This window comes from Crinia signifera, chromosome 7 (assembly GCF_055691185.1).
Source record: "Crinia signifera chromosome 7, ASM5569118v1, whole genome shotgun sequence".
NCBI classification, from domain to species: domain Eukaryota; kingdom Metazoa; phylum Chordata; class Amphibia; order Anura; family Myobatrachidae; genus Crinia; species Crinia signifera.
In genome coordinates this window covers 192,808,569-192,828,972 of record NC_139223.1, presented here as the reverse complement: position 1 = coordinate 192,828,972, position 20,404 = coordinate 192,808,569, and the positions used below count along the sequence as shown (strand labels likewise).

The 20,404-nt window shown below is 45.2% G+C and overlaps 1 protein-coding gene across 3 annotated transcripts in view; it reads right to left on the bottom strand.

Moving 5' to 3' along the window:
- Positions 1-20,404, bottom strand: part of LOC146021000 (intelectin-1-like) — a 268,175-nt gene that overhangs the window by 5,541 nt on the left and 242,230 nt on the right. For 2 of the 3 annotated variants that reach the window (XM_083154757.1, XM_083154756.1), the window contains exons 3-7: positions 16,492-16,650; positions 9,200-9,447; positions 8,801-8,959; positions 8,038-8,158; positions 7,387-7,493 (exon numbers count right to left, since the gene is read on the bottom strand). In XM_083154757.1, the coding sequence (XP_083010883.1) occupies positions 7,387-7,493; positions 8,038-8,158; positions 8,801-8,959; positions 9,200-9,447; positions 16,492-16,650 (794 nt within the window). Of the gene's footprint in view, positions 1-7,386; positions 7,494-8,037; positions 8,159-8,800; positions 8,960-9,199; positions 9,448-16,491; positions 16,651-17,621; positions 17,689-17,765; positions 17,777-20,404 lie in introns of those variants that run through there. The other variant, XM_083154755.1, reaches the window with a different exon arrangement.

Below are 20,404 nucleotides of genomic sequence, written 5' to 3'. Positions count from 1 at the left end.
GTGACAAGGGGTGAGAGTAGAGTGGCAGGGCGAAAGAGGATGCAGGGAGGGAGGGGGGACGGAGGGTGGCGTAGAATGCTGGGAGGGGAGAAGCAGGGTGGCTGAGAATGAAGGGAGGGAGGACTTACGCGGGGTGGCACAGGACGCAGAGTGTGAGGGGGGCATGGTGGCACAGGATGCAGGGTAGGAGGGGGAATGCAGAGTGGCAGAGGAAGCAGGGAGGGGAGTCACAAAGTGGTGGAGGATGCAGGGAGGGGAGACAGTGATGCCCATTATACATATGCCATACACCGTGATGCCCATTATACATATGCCACATACCGTGATGCCCTTTATATATATGACCCCCCCGTGATGCCCATTATACATATGCCAAACACCATAATGCCCATTATACATATGCCACACACCGTGATGTCAATTATACATATACCACAGTTTCCCGGTGGGCCAATCCACCGCTGCCCCCACAACAAACCACCACACACCATACACCGCCCACACGACACAGCCACACATGTGTTACTACACCACTGCCAGGAGCCCCGCACCCCCCTGCACATCAAATGCAACACAACCAAACCCGACCCTTACCCATGCCAACACCGCGCACGCCCCTCAAACACCACAATCCCCACCTCTCCCAAACATAATGGCACACAGGAGGTTAGCGTGTATTGGCATAGATCAAGCGCTTTCAGGGCTCTCCCCCCGTCCTCAGTATCACGGCCCTCGCAGTGCAAACAAGTAAACAACAAGAACAGTACACACAAATGCAGAATAAATACCTCCATACTCACCTGATTCCCGCGCTCAGCTCCGGACCTCGCCGCTCCATTAGCCGGAAGCCGCATTTCCAACTTCTGTGTGGCGCCGGAAGTTCAGTCAGGAACATCCTCCGTGCGTTCCACCTTGCTACTTCCGCGTTCCACCAGTTGCTAGGCAATGCACGCTTCCACAACGCTACTGGAGCCGGCTCACCCCGGGCAGCCCCGCTAGATCAAAGGGAGCACAAAAGCAACATAAGACGATTGACAGTAGGAAATGTTTGCGATTAACTTAGACTAATCGCATTGTTAGGAACATAAGTGCCGCTTACCTACAATCTCGTTTTCAGCGGTTCAGTGCACATTGCCAGGGGGGGATTACATGCTTGTTGCCAAGGGGGATTGCATGCTGGTTGCAATAGGGGGTTCCATGGTCATTGCCAGGGGTTCCATGCTAGTTGCCGGGGGGGGATACATGCTTGCTGCCATAGGGGTTAAATGCTCGTTGCCAGGGGGTAATACATGGTTGCTGCCATAGAGGGATAAATGATCATTGCCAGGGGGGAAATACATGCTCACTGCCATAGGGGTTAAATGCTCATTACCAGGGGGGAATTAATGCTCACTGGTTAAATGCTCGTTGCCAAGGGGGAACACATGCTTGCTGCCATAGGGTTAAATGCTTGCTGCCATAAGGGGATAAGTGCTTGTTGCACAGGGGGAGATCAATTGCAGTGGGGGGGGGGGGGGGGGGGGGACTGGCAGCACATAGACTCTGCCAGTATTAGGGACCCAGAGCCCCTCCAAAGATCAACGCCGCAGAAGAGTAGACAGCAGCTAGAGGGGCAGGAGTACTTCTAGCATGTCTTGTCAACGCCGCTGCTTCCCCAACCACGTTATCGGCGTGAATATTTTAATTCACAACTTCAGCACATACATATATGCAGAGCCCCTACAATGTCTATATATATATATATATATATATATATATATATATATATATCCAAACAGATAAAGAGCGCACTCACCAGACTTAGTACCGGATAAAACTTCAAATTTTTATTTGATCCATTAAAATATGCAAGGCAGGGTCGACGTTTCGGGTCACCACATGACCCTTTTTCAAGACAAACAGACGCCTGGATACCTGGAGCAGTACTACTCCAGGTATCCAGGCGTCTGTTTGTCTTGAAAAAGGGTCATGTGGTGACCCGAAACGTCGACCCTGCCTTGCATATTTTAATGGATCAAATAAAAATTTGAAGTTTTATCCGGTACTAAGTCTGGTGAGTGCGCTCTTTATCTGTTTGGATATCTATGGCCTTTATGGAACATGGTCTGAGTTACATGGACACCCCAGCAGTTGCTTAAGAATATTGTGAGTGCTGTTTTTCTTCATATAATATATGTGGTGGACTTGCAATTGCTTTGTTCTCCTAAAACTGGCACCCATTTGAAAAAAGAAGACTTTGGAGTCAACTGTTGCTTTAGTAAATTTTTCTATTTACCTTTAAATACTGTTTTCTATACAAATGCTTTGTTTTCCTGTGGCAGCAATTTTTTCTATTTGAATGCTTTTCAGTAGAAGTGTTTTTAAATATCAGACGCACATCAGCTGTGTTAGTTTAGCTTGTTTCACTTGCTTATTCTTTCAATAATGGCTGCAGGCTATGGGATGTTGGATGATGTAATGTTAAGTGATGCAGAAAATGTACAAATCAGTTTAACTGATGATGAGGTCGACAAAATTCTCTTTAATGAGCTTGAGTTTAATAGACTTCCAACACAAACCCCAGCGGATAGATTTTATAAATTAAACCAACTTAAAAAACGCGAGGTGGATTTATTACTCCACGGACAATTTCTCTCCGATTACTATAGGAGGAAACGTATACCGCGGGGTTTTCGCATTGCAAACACCCCCACCATCGGGCGCAGAAACCCGGCGTTCTGTGTCCGGTGGTGTGGGGTGTTAAACAAATGCTCACTAGATCTACTTGCTTTGGTAGTGCAAGAAGTGGGTGATAATCTAAAAAAACTGAAAATGGAGATAAAAGATCTAGAAAAGGAATCACTTACTATTCTAAAGAATGATAAAAGTGAGGACTGGATTAACCGCCTCCAAGAACAGGTGGAAAAATATAAAATAGATCTAGTTGCCTTTAAGAGGAAAAAGTTGGAACAGGTTGACAACGATTATGAACAACATGTGGTATATCGTTGGCTCGCTGGTAATGATGGTCAGCAGAGATCCAATAAATCTAGGTTTAAAAGAACAAGGGGTACAAATTATAGGACCTATGATCGTGAGTTCAATCAATTCCAATCTAACTCTTCCTCTGAAGCTGAGTCCTGCGACACCTTACCTCCCACAGGCCCATCCTCATCATCGACGTCCGGTTTTTTAGGCCAAAATTTGGGCCTTTATCGGGAAGGCCTAAGGCCAAAAAACGACGGCACACGAGGCGGGGGGGCTGGAAGAGGAAGAGGTCGCCCGAGGGGCAGGAGGAATGTCAGGAACTGATCTTCAACCTGTCCTCCCATAAATTAACTCCAGCAGAGGAATCCCTGTTAACTAAAGGATTATCCTTTATACCCACGACTAAACATGACCCTTTTAGATGGTCGGTTGACCACTATAAGAATGGGCGCAAGCTAAGATTGCGTGAATTCTTTGATAATAAACCTACATCTACAACCCAGAGTGGCACCGCCAGACCATTTAAACAAACAAGCAATTTTGATCCTATATCCACTAACCCCAGTCTGAAGACTTTTTTAAGGGTAGTTGAACATGAGAGCAAAATCCAATCCCAAACGATGACTAAACTCTTTGATAACTTGAGTCCAGCAGAAAGACAAGCATTAAAAAATTTAAAAAACAATAGTGAACTGGTGATTCGCAACGCCGATAAAGGCGGAGCGGTGGTTTTACAAGATTTTAGTATGTACAATAAAGAAATTATGAGACAGCTTGCCGACAACAGCACTTATAGAAAGGTTGACACCAACCCCATGATGTCGACCAAAAAGAAAGTTGACACTAAATAAAAATACTGCTCCAGGTATCCAGGCGTCTGTTTGTCTTGAAAAAGGGTCATGTGGTGACCCGAAACGTCGACCCTGCCTTGCATATTTTAATGGATCAAATAAAAATTTGAAGTTTTATCCGGTACTAAGTCTGGTGAGTGCGCTCTTTATCTGTTTGGATATCTATGGCCTTTATGGAACATGGTCTGAGTTACATGGACACCCCAGCAGTTGCTTAAGAATATTGTGAGTGCTGTTTTTCTTCATATAATATATATATATATATATATATATATATATATATATATATATAGCTATATAGCTATATATAAATAATATTGTTTAATGTTTTGCTTACAGTCAGTGCCTCAGCCAGCGCCACCCATCCTGTTAATCTGATCCCCTCTGTGCCACTGCCTGCTGGGGATCAGATCATGCGCGCCGCTCACAGGGGCACAGCCGCCAGCCGTCCACTCCTCAGTGCCGCGGGAGCAGCTGCGTGCGGCCGCGCATGCGCACCAGCCCTCCCGCGGCCATTTTAACTTTGGTTACAGACGAGTCTGGCGGCGGCCATCTTTGTGTTGGGCAAAATGCTGCGGCTGCGGCCGTTGACCGCGGAGATGACGGTTCACGCGGTCCGCGGCGCAGCCAGGTGTTGTGCGGCCACATTTTACTTGTAATGGGCCCGGTTTCCCCTGGGCTAGTCCCACAGAAGGCACCAGAACCGGTTATCTCTATATGCAGTAAGTGCCAGAATCAACGCTGCTATATCTATATATATATCTATATAGATATATATATATATCTATATATATATCTATATAGATATATATATATATATCTATATAGATATAGAGATATATAAATATATATGATATATATTTATATATATATATAAATATATATATATATATATATATATATATATATATAAATTCTGCCAGTGTGCGCCCTTAGTGGCTAGTTTACCCTTGAGTGCTGCAGTGCTGGGTGGGTGGTGCTGCTATCCTGGCTGCCGCCCATCGGTTTCAGGCTCCGCCGCTCCAGCCCAACAGTAATCCTCACGTGGGTGGGCAGAGACTCGAGAGCCAGCGCAGGAAGCCTGTCTGGACCACGGGAGCGGCTGCGTGCGTGCGCGCATGCGCACCAGCCCTCCCGCGGCCATTTTTACTATGGCAGCGCTTGAGGCCGGCCGCGGCCATCGTTCTTCAGGGCAAAATACATGTAGATGCCGCGGCCGGCCCTGTAAAGGAGCGAGGGCGGGCTGTTTTGAGCAGGAAGCCTGTCTGGACCACGGGAGCGGCTGCGTGCGCGCGCGCATGCGCACCAGCCCTCCCGCGGCCATTTTGATTGTGGCAGCAGTCGAGGCCGGCCGCGGCCATCTTTGATAAGGGGAAAATGCACGTATATGCCGCGGCCGGCCCTGTAAAGGAAGAAAACGGCCGGTTACACTCCAAAACATGCCGGCCCACCGGGAAACAGCCCGGTTTCCCGGTAGGCCAATCCGCCCCTGGCAGAGGGGTATGTGTGGTAGCATCTGGGTAGTAAATAGGAGTCAAAATCTGATGACTAGATCCTGTATGTGAGGGAAAGCTGTTCTACAGAGGGGCATGTGAAGACAAAACTGTCAGGAAGAAGGGGAAAAAGTAAATGGTGGACATATAATGGCATGTTGGGGAAAATAAAATGTGTAGGGGTGCTGCATGTGAAAGAAATTATATTGCTCAGAGGGTGACATGCAAGAGTAAACCTGGCAGGCAAAAGAAGGCATGCAAGAGAAAAGCTGGTGGGCAGATATCATGTGAGGGAATAGCTGGTGGCATGTGAGGGAAAAGCTGGTGGGCAGGTGGCATGTGAGGAAAAAGCTATTGGGCAGGTGGCATGTGAGGAAAAAGCTAGTGGGCAGGTGGCATGTTGGGCATGTGAGTTAAAAGCTGGGGGACAGGTGGCAGGTGAGGGAATAGCTGGTGGCATGTGAGGAAAAAGCTATTGGGTAGGTGGCATGTGAGGAAAAATCTAGTGGGCAGGTTGCATGTTGGGCATGTGAGTTGAAAGCTGGGGGGCAGGTGGCATGTGTGGCAAAAGCTGGTGACATGTGAGGGAAAAGCTGGTGGGCAGGTGGCATGTAAGGAAAAAGCTATTGGGCAGGTGGCATGTGAGAAAAAAGCTAGTGGGCAGGTGGCATGTGAGGGAAAAGCTGGTGGGCAGGTGGCATGTCAGGGAAAAGCTGGTGGGCAGGTGGCATGTCAGGGAAAAGCTGGTGGCATGTGAGGGAAAAGGTGGTGGGCAGGTGGCATGTGAGGGAAAAGCTGGTGGGCAGGTGGTGTGTGAGGGAAAAGCTGGTGGGCAGGTGGCACGTGAGGAAAAAGCTGGTGGGCAGGTGGCATGTGAGGGAAAATCTGGTGGGCAGGTGGCATGTGAGGGAAAAGCTGGTGCGCTGGCAGTGTGCGAGAGGAAAAGCTGGTGGGCAGGTGGCATGTGATTGAAAAGGGAGGGAAAAGTTGGTGGCATGTGAGGTAAAAGCTATTGTGTGGCAAGGGAGGAAAAAGCTAGGGGGCAGGTGGTACTGTATGTGAGGGGAAAGCTGGTGGGCAGGTGTCATGTGAGGGAAAAGGGAGGGAAAAGTTGGTGGCATGTGAGGTAAAAGCTATTGGGCAGGTGGTATGTGAGGGAAAAGCTGGTGGGCAGGTGGCATGTGAGGGAAAAGGGAGGGAAAATTTGGTGGCATGTGAGGTAAAAGCTATTGGGCATGTGGCATGTGAGGACAAAGCTAGGGGCAGGGGGTATGTGAGGGGAAAGCTGGTGGGCAGTTGGCATGTAAGGGAAAAGCTGGTGGGCAGATGGCATGTGTGGGAAAAGTTGGTGGCATTTGAGGTAAAAGCTATTGGGCAGGTGGCATGTGAGGAAAAAGCTAGTGGGCAGCAGGCATGTGAGGAAAAAGCTGACGGGCAGGTGGCATGCAAGGGAAAAGTCGCACTGAGGGCCTGATTCTGTTTCACCTGCAAAAACAAATTCTCTCTCTAATGGACAAAGCCATGCTGCACCGCAGGTGTGGCAGATGTAACATGTGCAGAGAGAGTTATATTTAGGTGGGATTTGTACTTCAAACTGATATCTATATTGCAGTGTATAAAAAAACAGTGAGTAATTAACCTACACAGAAACAAAACAACACCCAAAACTAACTCTCTCTGCACGTTACATCTGCCCCACCTGCCGTGCACGTGGTTTTGTCTATTAGAGAGAGTATTTGTGTTTGCGAGTGTACCAGAATCAGGCCCTTAATGTAGAGAGTGACATAATCACAACCAACGTTATTAGTAAGGAGTGCCAAGAGAGATGAGGTTGCATAGGTAGGGGCCATTCAGCACCTATTTGCCCGAGTCCCCTAATGCTGTTCAGATGGCACTGCATCAGGGCACTTACACATACCTTATGCTGGTGCCCAAAATAATATAAAGGCATCCATTCGCAAACTGGCAGGAAAGCCAACACTGCTATTACACTCCACCTGGCGGCCACTAGGAATGCTCAGTTAGTTACTACTGGGAATGTTTGACTTGTTTCTCTGTGAATGGCAGCAACTTACATGTTCCGAGTTACAACCATTGGTCACTTTCACTCCGGCACATAACGCCAGCGCTGCTTTCTCAGCGTTAAACACACGGAATTGGATAAAACCAGCAGTGATTTCATCTGCAAAACAGGGTTTAAGGTTTGATTATACAGTGTGAGAAATGCAGCTCACTATTATTTATACAATACCATTGTAACATACATACAGCCACAACACACGGGAGGTTTACTGACAGTTCCAAATAGTAATAAAATATATATATGCTTTTATACAGTATGCCTGTAATGAAAACTCCTTCGGCAAATGCAGGACCACAATAACAATAGTATATAATGGTGATCATACATCTCATCTTTCAGAGGTTCCAAGTCAGGAGTTTCCGTGCCATCAGTGTGTCCACAAAGCGGGTGGGGCCTTGTGTGGAGGGGCAGAGCATCAGGCGGAGGGGAATGGCCTCATGGCACGACCCTTGACGTCATCATTATGTGCGCGTGCCCAGCACTCCCTGAGCAGCCCTATATGACCTTATGGGGGATGTGATACTGCCCGATTTGCCAATATCCAGAATACAAATATTTACAATAAAATGTTTAATGGAAATCTTTTATTATTATTATTATTATTTTTTTCCAAACAGGATACATTCCATAGACAAACACTTACTTCTTCCATTTGGTGAGTAGTAATTAGCTGTCTTCTCTGCATCTCCAAAATCATACACAACAGGTGGTGCGGGTCCATTGTTTTTGGGGCAGCTGCCAGTATTGTAAATAACTGGGTATTTCTGAAAGCAGGTAATGAAGGTAGCGTTATACGCTGGAATGTTTACAACATTGTTCTATTCACCTGGTGCTTTCTCATAATTTCTTTTCAGTTGTTGGGGATGTACATAATTCATCAGTGCCGGATTATCCACAAGCGACAGGGGCAGTAAACTGTCATGTTGGGACTCCAATCTAATGTGATGTCATCACTATGAGATCACAGTCATAGGTCTTATTTCCATATACTATCGCTAGATTTTCTAGATGATAGGGTCCCCAAAAGTGGAAAGTGAACTTGTCTAGGACGGGTCCCCTAGAGATCCCCCATCTTTCAGTACCCAGGAAGTAGAACATGGCAGTGTTGGATGTCCTAAGGCAGGTCTGGCCAACCTGTGGCTCGCCAGCTGTTGTGGAACTACAAGTTCTAGCATGACTTGCTATTGTTTTACTATAAGGGAATGCTAAAACTGTAGCAAGGCATGATGGGATTTGTAGTTTTATCACATCTGGACGGCCACAGGTTGGCCTGGCCTGTCCTAAAGGAATCACATTTTTTTTTAAAGAAAGGAGATACTGTATACTGTCTGTATCTACATCTGTCGCTATAGTGTTATACTGATTAGTCTTGTAAAATAAATATATACTTCTGATTCATACTTTACCTTGTACAGATTAAAGAGGTTTCCACCTTCATCAGGCAAGAAGCCATTATCTGTGCGATATCGGAGAATGGCGGAATCCCTCCATTTGGATAGTGGTGTCTTGTTTGGAACATGCCAAATCCCCACATCATTAGCCGATATATCGTAATAACCAGGGTTCTGACCATATAGGAGAAATAATATTAGTAAGTAGCTGTAGGCTGGACGGCACTCTGTAGGCTTACAATAAATTGACAATGAATCCAATTTCAGTGGTCAACGTTTCAGGCTACAATACCCTTTATCAAGACAAAGAGAAATAATATTGATATGTAACATGTGTTGGATAAACATTTATACCTCCAGATAACAGAGTAACAACCTCACCTGCCGCAATAGACGCTGAATGGTCCTTCTTACCTTGTAGTCATCACTGGTGGCCCCATCAGGTGACCCAAATGTGTTATAGTTTGCCCAGTTGCCGTCTCCTTCCGGGTTATTTATGTTGTTCCCCTGTTGGCTGGACCAGCGATCTCCAATAGTACACTTCCCAAGTATATAGTTTTCATGGACGCTGGCCACCAAAGTCCAACCTCCTCCACCGGTGGTCATGTCACAGAAGGTTTCATAAGAAATCCCATCATCAGTGGTAAGAGTGTAGATTCCATCTGTATTATAAGCACATAAATATTCAAATAAAGTGAATTGTGTGTGCGGATAGAGACTTTTTTCTTTACAATATATCTATATACTGCCAAAACTTTATAAACTATATATACCTTATGCAACAAAATAACAGCTCATTGGTAGAGATGAGCTTGGAGAGAGATCAAGCACCAATCAGCTCCTAATGGACATTTTTTAAACACAGCCTGAAAAGAATCAATCAGCATGACATAAGCTGATTGGTTATTACCAAGGTTGTAGCTACCATAGGTGCAGGGAGAGCAGCTGCTATGGGGCCCAGAGGTGAGAGGGGCCATCTTCGCTGTCACATATACATGTGTTCTGTACAAAGGAATAGCTACCATAGGTGCAGCTGCTTTATAGTCCCAGAGCTGCAGCTATTATGGGACCCAGAGCTAAGACGGGCCACCTTCCCTGTCACAGATGCATGTGTCAAATACATAAACCACCATTGGGTGATACTTAAGGGTACTTAGAAGGGGAGATACAGCCAACCTCTAGAGAGTGGGAAGCTGTTCACAGGAGGGATTCCTTGTGGGAGGCACACTTTTCTGTTGTAAGAGATAATGAGTGAGATAAAATGTAGCTTTTAATTCCAATAATTTAAAATAATGGCTCAGAAAAAGAAAAAAAATTTGATTTTCACATAATAAACTGTCTATATTAAACAAATTTGATAGACAATAAAAGATTTATGCCACTCAGTGTCAGAATAAATTCATGTCTGAGCAGTGGCAGTTAGTGGTGTTTTTAATTAGTGCATACACTGTTGGTGTATGCCCGGTTTGTGTCCTATCAATAGGACAGCAAATGACACCTCCAGCTAATTAACTAATTGTGATTCAAGTGACAAACATAGCATTGTTAATATAATACATTTGAGTACAGAGAATCACGAGAAATCACAGAGTACCCGTCGGGGGCAATGAATAATTGTGTCGTTGAAAAGCCCTTTTTATTGCGATAATGTGGCACACCAGGTATCCTTATAGAGGTGGGAAAAAGACGAAAGTACAGCGTGTTGAGGTCACCTCTTTCTGCTGCACACCGTCATCAAAAAAATATATTTGAGAGGACGGAGAGTGAGAGAAGAAGTAGGCACACCGACAGAAATATAGATGAGTGTTAGGAGGACACTTCTGTATGTAGAGTTAGGTCAGCCCTGATAGAACAGCATTGCAGGACTGAAATTCACTACCAGAAAGTCTCTCCAACACAGAATAAGAGAATAGTGATGAATAAAGAATACAATTGTAATTAGGGAGTAAAAAAAAATTGGCCGTAAATAGATGATACAAGTAATCTGTGGCTTAACAGTATATGGATATTGCTAGTATAACACAGTTAGTTCAACCGAAGAAGGGACAAATTGCTACACATTCACAAAGCAATAGCTGTAATTCAAATAGTAAAAAACGTCCTGTTTATACCAGTGGGTAGTCACAGATTGACATATCAATTAATCTATCTCAAACAGTAGTAAGTGCTTAATTGGATCGGTAGGTGGACACAAATTGCCTGCTGTACATATCACACAGTCTCTATGAATAATAGGTTGATAATTATAACCTATTGTTTTTAATTGATGACAGATAGTGCTGATATCATGGTATAATTGCTATGTTGCACACTCGGGATCAATTAATTAATGGGTAATAGCAGACACATAAGTGCCAGAACAACCTATGAGCGTGGATAGAGATTAGAACTTATAACTGGCTGATGTCAAAAAAATGATTAAGTTGTGGCTAAGTGGGGAAAAATAGCAAGGCGCAGTGTGTGAGAAGCCGATGTCAGTCACAGCCATCCCGTCTTCAACGAGCGGCCGGGGGGTGCGACTGATAAAGCGACACACTGCAGGGTATGAAAAAGGGGAACATGCACGGCGAGCCGGCTGAGCGCGGTGTTAGGTCAGCCCTGATGTTGAAAACAGTGCAGGGCTGAAATGCGCCGCTAACGGGTCCCGCCGTGCACGGAGAAGGAAGCGGGGGGAGAAGAAAAGGATTCCTGTCACCCCGCCGGGTATGCTGGATTCGTGTCTGGAGCTGGACAGTCAGTTCCCCATCAGGAAGGGAAGCTGCTATGTCCTTCAGAACGCGTTTCACCACGTGGGCTTGGTCACCTGAAAGCCTAACGTGGTGTGCGCAAGGTCAGGTATTTATGCATGACTAATTGATATAAATTACAGGTGCGAGACATGGCCGAATGGCTGATGTTGTCTGGGACGGCTCAATTGATTCACATTGGCTGAGTAGCGGCGATATAGTGTGTGATGCTACTATTTGTCTAAAAGGTAGCAGACGTAATTGTAAAAGCAAAGTCAGCCTTTATTAATATAATAATTGAGAAAAATGGGTATATAATAATTGAGAAAAAGGGGTATATAGTAATGGAGACACTGGTGCAGTAAATAGAGCATTGTAAATAATAAGTAATTAAGTTAAAGTCATAATATATTATACAACAATGATGTGTTTTGACGAGAGGAGGTAATAATATTGGGGGTGTATGGCAGCAGCGATTAATATTGTGCGGCATAAGAGGCAGATGATAATAATATAATTGGAAATAAGTTGAATAGGTTTAAGGGGCGAGAATGAGTGATCCGTGTGTGGTGAGGAAGTAAATGTAGGGTGAGTGGGTGTAATTGGATGTGGTGACCAAGCCCACGTGGTGAAACGCGTTCTGAAGGACATAGCAGCTTCCCTTCCTGATGGGGAACTGACTGTCCAGCTCCAGACACGAATCCAGCATACCCGGCGGGGTGACAGGTATCCTTTTCTTCTCCCCCCGCTTCCTTCTCCGTGCACGGCGGGACCCGTTAGCGGCGCATTTCAGCCCTGCACTGTTTTCAACATCAGGGCTGACCTAACACCGCGCTCAGCCGGCTCGCCGTGCATGTTCCCCTTTTTCATACCCTGCAGTGTGTCGCTTTATCAGTCGCACCCCCCGGCCGCTCGTTGAAGACGGGATGGCTGTGACTGACATCGGCTTCTCACACACTGCGCCTTGCTATTTTTCCCCACTTAGCCACAACTTAATCATTTTTTTGACATCAGCCAGTTATAAGTTCTAATCTCTATCCACGCTCATAGGTTGTTCTGGCACTTATGTGTCTGCTATTACCCATTAATTAATTGATCCCGAGTGTGCAACATAGCAATTATACCATGATATCAGCACTATCTGTCATCAATTAAAAACAATAGGTTATAATTATCAACCTATTATTCATAGAGACTGTGTGATATGTACAGCAGGCAATTTGTGTCCACCTACCGATCCAATTAAGCACTTACTACTGTTTGAGATAGATTAATTGATATGTCAATCTGTGACTACCCACTGGTATAAACAGGACGTTTTTTACTATTTGAATTACAGCTATTGCTTTGTGAATGTGTAGCAATTTGTCCCTTCTTCGGTTGAACTAACTGTGTTATACTAGCAATATCCATATACTGTTAAGCCACAGATTACTTGTATCATCTATTTACGGCCAATTTTTTTTTTACTCCCTAATTACAATTGTATTCTTTATTCATCACTATTCTCTTATTCTGTGTTGGAGAGACTTTCTGGTAGTGAATTTCAGTCCTGCAATGCTGTGTTATCAGGGCTGACCTAACTCTACATACAGAAGTGTCCTCCTAACACTCATCTATATTTCTGTCGGTGTGCCTACTTCTTCTCTCACTCTCCGTCCTCTCAAATATATTTTTTTGATGACGGTGGGCAGCAGAAAGAGGTGACCTCAACACGCTGTACTTTCGTCTTTTTCCCACCTCTATAAGGATACCTGGTGTGCCACATTATCGCAATAAAAAGGGCTTTTCAACGACACAATTATTCATTGCCCCCGACGGGTACTCTGTGATTTCTCGTGATTCTCTGTACTCAAATGTATTATATTAACAATGCTATGTTTGTCACTTGAATCACAATTAGTTAATTAGCTGGACGTGTCATTTGCTGTCCTATTGATAGGACACAAACCGGGCATACACCAACAGTGTATGCACTAATTAAAAACACCACTAACTGCCACTGCTCAGACATGAATTTATTCTGACACTGAGTGGCATAAATCTTTTATTGTCTATCAAATTTGTTTAATATAGACAGTTTATTATGTGAAAATCAAATTTTTTTTCTTTTTCTGAGCCATTATTTTAAATTATTGGAATTAAAAGCTACATTTTATCTCACTCATTATCTCTTACAACAGAAAAGTGTGCCTCCCACAAGGAATCCCTCCTGTGAACAGCTTCCCACTCTCTAGAGGTTGGCTGTATCTCCCCTTCTAAGTATCTGAGTACTTGATTCCTGGGGGCACCTCCAACATTAAGTAACTATCGTACATTATTTATACATATTTAGGTTACGTTGGTTATTCATTAATTATTTTGTTCTATGTTTGTCTTGTCCTGTGCATGATACTATTTCCCTTTGCTACCTGATACTTAAGGGTCCTTACAAACTTTTGCATTGGGTCCTACCAGTGTTGCAAATAAGGGGGTACGGCGTGGTACGGAGTACCTGTAAGAAATATGTTGCAGGTACGCAGTACCACTTACCCCTGACCCACTGTCCATTCTATTTTTATTTTAAGTCTAAATATAATGCATCCGCAGCCCACCCAGCGTTATGATTGGTGCTGTATTCAGCTACCGGCTACTGCCGACAGCATGAAGAGCAGGCTCCACAATTGTAAGCACAAGCTGCCCGGCTCTCCCCCAACCAAGAGCCAACCCACCCCCATTCATTCCCTGTTTCTCATTCTCTGTCTCCTGATGCCACGCCTCTGATGTCATTTAGTCACCCCTCCTAGCTTTTTGTGACCATGCCCCCTCAGACACATGGCCACGCCCATTTTTGGTGGAGGCTATCAGTGCCACCAAGAATTTTTTTTTACTTGCACCACTGGGTCCTACAGTATATCTAGATATTGGAGGGCAATAAAATGTGACATAATATGATCTAGGGCACTGTAATGCGGCACACGATGATGTGGAGGCACTAAAGTGTGGCATAATATTATTTAAGGCTCTGTATTGTGGCATAATAGGAACTCGGTATACTGTATGTCATAGTGGGCCAAATGTATTGAGCCTTAACAAGTGATAGAGGGTGATAAAGGACCAGCCAATAGGCTCCTGTCATTTTTCAAACTGTCTGTAGCATGACAGAAGGTGATTGGCTGGTACTTTATCAACCTCTACTTTATCACTTGTTAAGGCTTAATACATTTGTCCTAATGTGAATTGGGGTACTGTGTTGCATAATGTGCACTGGCAGCCCTACAGTGTAACATAGTATAAATCATACCTTGCTATGGTTCTTAAAATAAACTAGGGCAGAGCTATGGGGCATAACATTAACTAAGGCACTACTGTGGTTTAGAAAATTAACTAGGGCACTATTATGGGGAATAACATTATTAACTGCTGTGGAAAGGGGTCTCTTTAGAAGCATTGGGAAAGGGGCCGTGTGTGTGTGTGTGTTTTTCCTGTGGGGACAAAAGAGTTTGTTTATTCAGTTTATGTGTCCTGGTGGTGTTCGTTCGTACAGAGTTGCATTACAGATTTGGATTAACAGTAAACTGCTACTCAGGCACTATTTTTTATATAGAGAATAGTCTACTACAACCATAATGTTGTATCTTGACATACCTTTCTTTATTTCAATGAGTTTTGCAATCTGTAGATTATGTATTTTATGTCTTATTTATAAGTAATACTTTCATGGTTACAGATAGACATCAACTCTACATGGCTGCTCTCCTTTCTCATGTCTTGCTCCTCTTTCTTAGGAATGGCCATCGACCATCAGAATTTGATGATGATGTCAAATACTTTTGCCTCGATGGGAGAGAACCATATGGTTTCCCTCAGTCGATGGCACAGCAAAACTGATAGTTTGCTTTAGTTGTTTTTTTCAAAATGCCGGGACAGGAAGCATAGCTTCGCCCCCTACATTATTATTATTATTTTATTTATAAGGCGCCACAAGTGTTTTGCAGCGCATCCTCAGAGCCCCGCCTTCACATGCTGAATCAGTTAAAGAATATAGTCATGAATGACCTGTTTTTTTTACTATCGATGGCCTGTTGCAATATCTGCACCGATGGCTATCCCTACTCTCTCTTCTTCCTACTTCCTGATCAGTGGCGTACAGATGAGGCAGGCCTCTTCCTTGCTGGCGAATCGCCAGAACGTCACCGCTAGCAATCCGCCAGCAGCCTGGCCTGCCATCTGACTGAGACGCACGTGCGTCTCACGCGCACGTGCGTCACAATATCCGTCTGCGAAGCAAGTTTCAATGGTGCAACTGAAACACACAAAGCAAGATTGCAGCACCTGTAGACACTGAAGGTGGGTGTCTCAGTCGTTGAACAAATGTTCCCTCCTTTAGCACCAGCATAAGCATAACTACATAGATGGGCCTGACTAAAGGATCCAGGTGCCCTAGGCTAATACACATGTAGCTCCCCTTGTAATGCTGCCAAACACACGTGTATGGGCGCTCAGGCATTCGCCAGTCATACTGCCCATGTGTAGGTAATGAAGGTTATACAACTGGCATGTAGGATCTAAAGCTTGTGGTGTGTGAAGGAGACTTTGGCTTTAGGCTGCCCAGCTGGCGCTGTAGCACAAAGTACATAAAGTAATGGTTCCATCAGTCACCTTAAGAACTTTAACCATCACAGTACATCAGGACGGGTGATAGCTGGGAAGCATGGAATAAATTAGTGCATTAATTTTATTCCTTAGCTGTCACCTGCAACACCCCCCCTGGCGCCCTATTTATTGGTTATTCAGGCCCATGCTTTCAGATACATTTGAAGCAAAAGATTCAAGGAAGGCTGTGACTGCATCCAATTCCCTCTGGGACCTATTAGGAGGAAGTATCCCACCCCCTTCATCATAACCCACATGATCAACAGGCTCCGCCTCCATTATAGCTGCTTCCAGAAATGTCCTGGGCTGTTTTTCCCTCCCAATCTGCCCCTGCACATTACTCACCTCTGGCACCAGAGTGAGACTGCTTAATTTCTTTACAGCTCCGATACTTGTACCTATTGTCCATATTATTGTTTGATTCACTGAGACAATCAGAATCCTCTTTCCAGCAGGCCAGTAGATTGAGGATGCTCAGCTTCTTCTCATGAAGGGCGGGGTTATCTAATAATATATGATAAATGTTAGATGTTACAGAATGTTAGGGAGCAAGGCTCCGGCCTTCATGGCTGGTTGTAAAAGACTGAAATCACACATAAAGGACCAGGATGTACTTCTAAAGGGATTCCCCAACAGTATGTGAATGTATGGCCCTACACATGAATCATTGTTTTTTATTAAGATGAAATATTTCCTAAAGTCCCTAAAAACTGAACATTTCCTACAACGGTGTGTACTACTCCCTTCAGAGAATAGACATTTTGTGGGTACCATTTAATGAAGCTGCCAGTTGAGGACCTGTGAAGCATCTATTTCTCAAACTAGAGACTCTAATGTACTTGTCTTCTTGCTCAGTTGTGCACCGAGGGCCTCCCCCTTCTCTTTCTACTCTGGTTAGAGCCTGTTTGTGCTGGTTGGACCTGATAATGTGAATCACATCATCGTGGCCCCGCCCCTTGCTGTGCAATGCCTGCACCCGCATTTCCCAGCTGGGGCATGGCCACACCCCTAAACAAGGCTGAGTTTTTGAGCACTGCCTCCTGTCCCGCCCCTTTCACAGCACGCATGCCGGCCCTGCTCCCTTCTGGTTGCCCTCTCCCGGAGAGGACAGCCTAAATGTAGGCAAACCTGAAGTAAAGAGAAAGTGGTATAGGGACATATTCATTATTATGTGAGCCCAGCCCCCAGAAATAAAGAATCCTTTAGAAAACCTTCAGAATATGTATTTGCCCTGATGTATCATTCCTGATTGCTGGGACAGTGACTCTGACGGGAGCTCATCCCCGGTCATCAGCGATAAGTAGACTGATCGCATTATGATCATATTACTGTACTTCCTGCTGTGCCGAAATCACAGGCGAGGTCAGATCCCTCACCCAAAATACCATGTGAAGGTAGCCCATATGGCATTGGATTAGACAGAATAACAGAATATGCTGGCACTATATATGTAAACATTAATAGAATTGACTCACCACATGAGTCCCGAGCAGTGACAAGGCCGGCCAGCATGGCCACCAGCAGAATGTACACGGACACCTCCTATAGCAGAACATTTATTAATACATGTATAATACAGATATAAGTGTTCCATCACTCAGCAGTAAGTAGACTCTTACCATTCCCTTACTCGCTGTCCTGGGGAATGATGCTGTGGAATCACATTCCCTTTTATGCTGTAGCGTAGAACCGCCCACATTCCTCTTCTAAATGTCCTAATATCTTAGGTTGGTAAATAATGGGCATATATCAGTTAATACATTATCCATTCATCTCATGGGGAAATCCTGTTTGCTAATCCTGTGTTGTTTTTGAGCAAGTAGGGAAAGCACTCTCTGTATATTGTAAGTTTTATTATAATAAATGTTGCAAGTAACGTTAATACATAGTTACATAGTAGGTGAGGCTGAATAAAGACTTGTTCAACCTATGTTTAAAGAAGCTAATCCCTTGTTGTATAGTTTGTTCTGATATTTTAGTCAGATTATGTTACTTATTTGTACCCGTGGATGTTTTTAACCAATAAATGTTTATCCAACCTTATTTTAAACGTATTTATAGTGTCTGCCGACACCACTTCTCCAGGAAGAGAGTTCCAAAGTTTGACTGTTTTTCTTCTAGATCAGCGGTTCCCAACCCGTGGTACGCGTACCACGGGGGGGGGGGGGGACGCGCTGTTCTTCCAGGGGGTACGCGACGCCGATGGTGGTAATGGCGTCACATACGCCGGGTCACGACGCCGCGGCTGGAAGAACCCCATGGTCATGCGCAGACGCGCTGTAAGGAGACCGCCGCGCCTGTATTCAATCCGCCGCTGCTGGAAGGACCCCGGAGCATGCGCAGTCGCGCTGGAAGGAGACTGCCGCGCCTGGACTAAAGACGCCGCGCCTGGAAGGACCCCCGGAGCATGCGCAGTCTTGGAGAAGGACACCGCCCTGCCGCCGCGCCTGGAAGGAAGGAAGGACGCCATCGCTGGATGTGTGGATTGATGCCAGGTGAGTATTCTTCTTTAATCATAGGCGTGCGCAGGGGGGGTGTCGGGTAGGGGTGCCTTCTCCCTCCCTCCTCCAGCTCGTGGAAAAATTTGAAGCAGGATATATACAGATGCGCAGATGAAAAGTGATTTGTGCACGTGTTTGAGCCGCAGTGCCTTCACACAGCGAGTGATGTTTCTGACACAGGGGGAAGGGGACATGGGCCATGGCTGGCACAGGAGAATGGGGTGAGGACTGGCACAGGGGAATAGGATCAGGGCTGACACAGGGGGAAGGGGACATGGCTGACAGGGTTAGGGGGACATGGCTGTCACAGGTGGAAGAGTACATGGCTGACACAGGGGGAGGGGGACATGGGCCATGGCTGGCACAGGAGAATGGGTTCAGGACTGGCACAGGGGAATAGGGTCAGGGCTGACACAGGGGGAAGGGGACATGGCTGACCGGGTTAGGGGGACATGGCTGACACAGGTGGAAGGGTACATGGCTGACACAGGGGGAGGGGGACATGACTGACACAGGAATGGGGACATGGCTGACACAGGGGGTCACGATGTGAGGCATATTGTGTAATGGGCATCACGGTCTCTAAGGCGTAATGTTTAATGGGCATCACGGTCTGTAAGGGGCAATGTGTAATGGGCATCACATTGTGAAGCGCAATGTGTAATGGGCATCACGGTCTGAGGTGCAGCGTTGGGCATTACAGTGTTTGGTATAACAAGTAATGGGCATTACGGCATTGCTAAGCCATGGCATAATGTGTAATGGACATTACGGTGTGTGGCATTATGTTAAATGGGCATTATGCTTGATGGGCATAATGGAGTGTGGCATTATGTTTAATGGTCATTACTGTGTTTGGCATTATGTGTAATGAGCATTACAGTTTGTGTATGTGGGATAGCTGTGAGTGGAATCTATGAGGGGGCATTGACCGTTATTGAGAAGGCAGTGAGAGCTGTGAGGGGGCTAAGTGCAGTGAGGGAAGAATGAGAGCTGTGAGATAGGAATGAAAGCTGCGAGGGCACAGTGAGAACCACAGGGATCATTAAAGATTTTGTTTTATTAAAATGTGTGATATGTGATTTGCAACAATTCTGCAAATTGTGTATTCATTATTTTTAGTGCTGCGTATGTTTTTTTTTTCTTGGATAGGCTGTGTGTGAACCTCGTGCCAGCAAAGTCCTCTTATTCTGCCAGCAAGGTGTCAGCAAAGTCCTTTCATTCTGCCAGCAAGGTGTCAGCAAAGTCCTTTTATTCTGCCAGTAAGGTGTCAGCAAAGTCCTTTTATTCTGCCAGCAAGGTGTCAGCAAAGTCCTCTTATTGTGCAAGCAAGGTGTCAGCAAAGTTCTTTTATTGTGTCAGCAAGGTGTCATTCAAGTCCTCTTATTCTGCAAGCAAGGTGTCATTCAAGTCCTCTTATTCTGCCAGCAAGGTGTCAGCAAAGTCCTTTCATTCTGCCAGCAAGGTGTCAGCAAAGTCCTTTTATTCTGCCAGTAAGGTGTCAGCAAAGTCCTTTTATTCTGCCAGCAAGGTGTCAGCAAAGTCCTTTCATTCTGCCAGCAAGGTGTCAGCAAAGTCCTCTTATTGTGCAAGCAAGGTGTCAGCAAAGTTCTTTTATTGTGTCAGCAAGGTGTCATTCAAGTCCTCTTATTCTGCAAGCAAGGTGTCATTCAAGTCCTCTTATTCTGCCAGCAAGGTGTCAGCAAAGTCCTTTCATTCTGCCAGCAAGGTGTCAGCAAAGTCCTTTTATTCTGCCA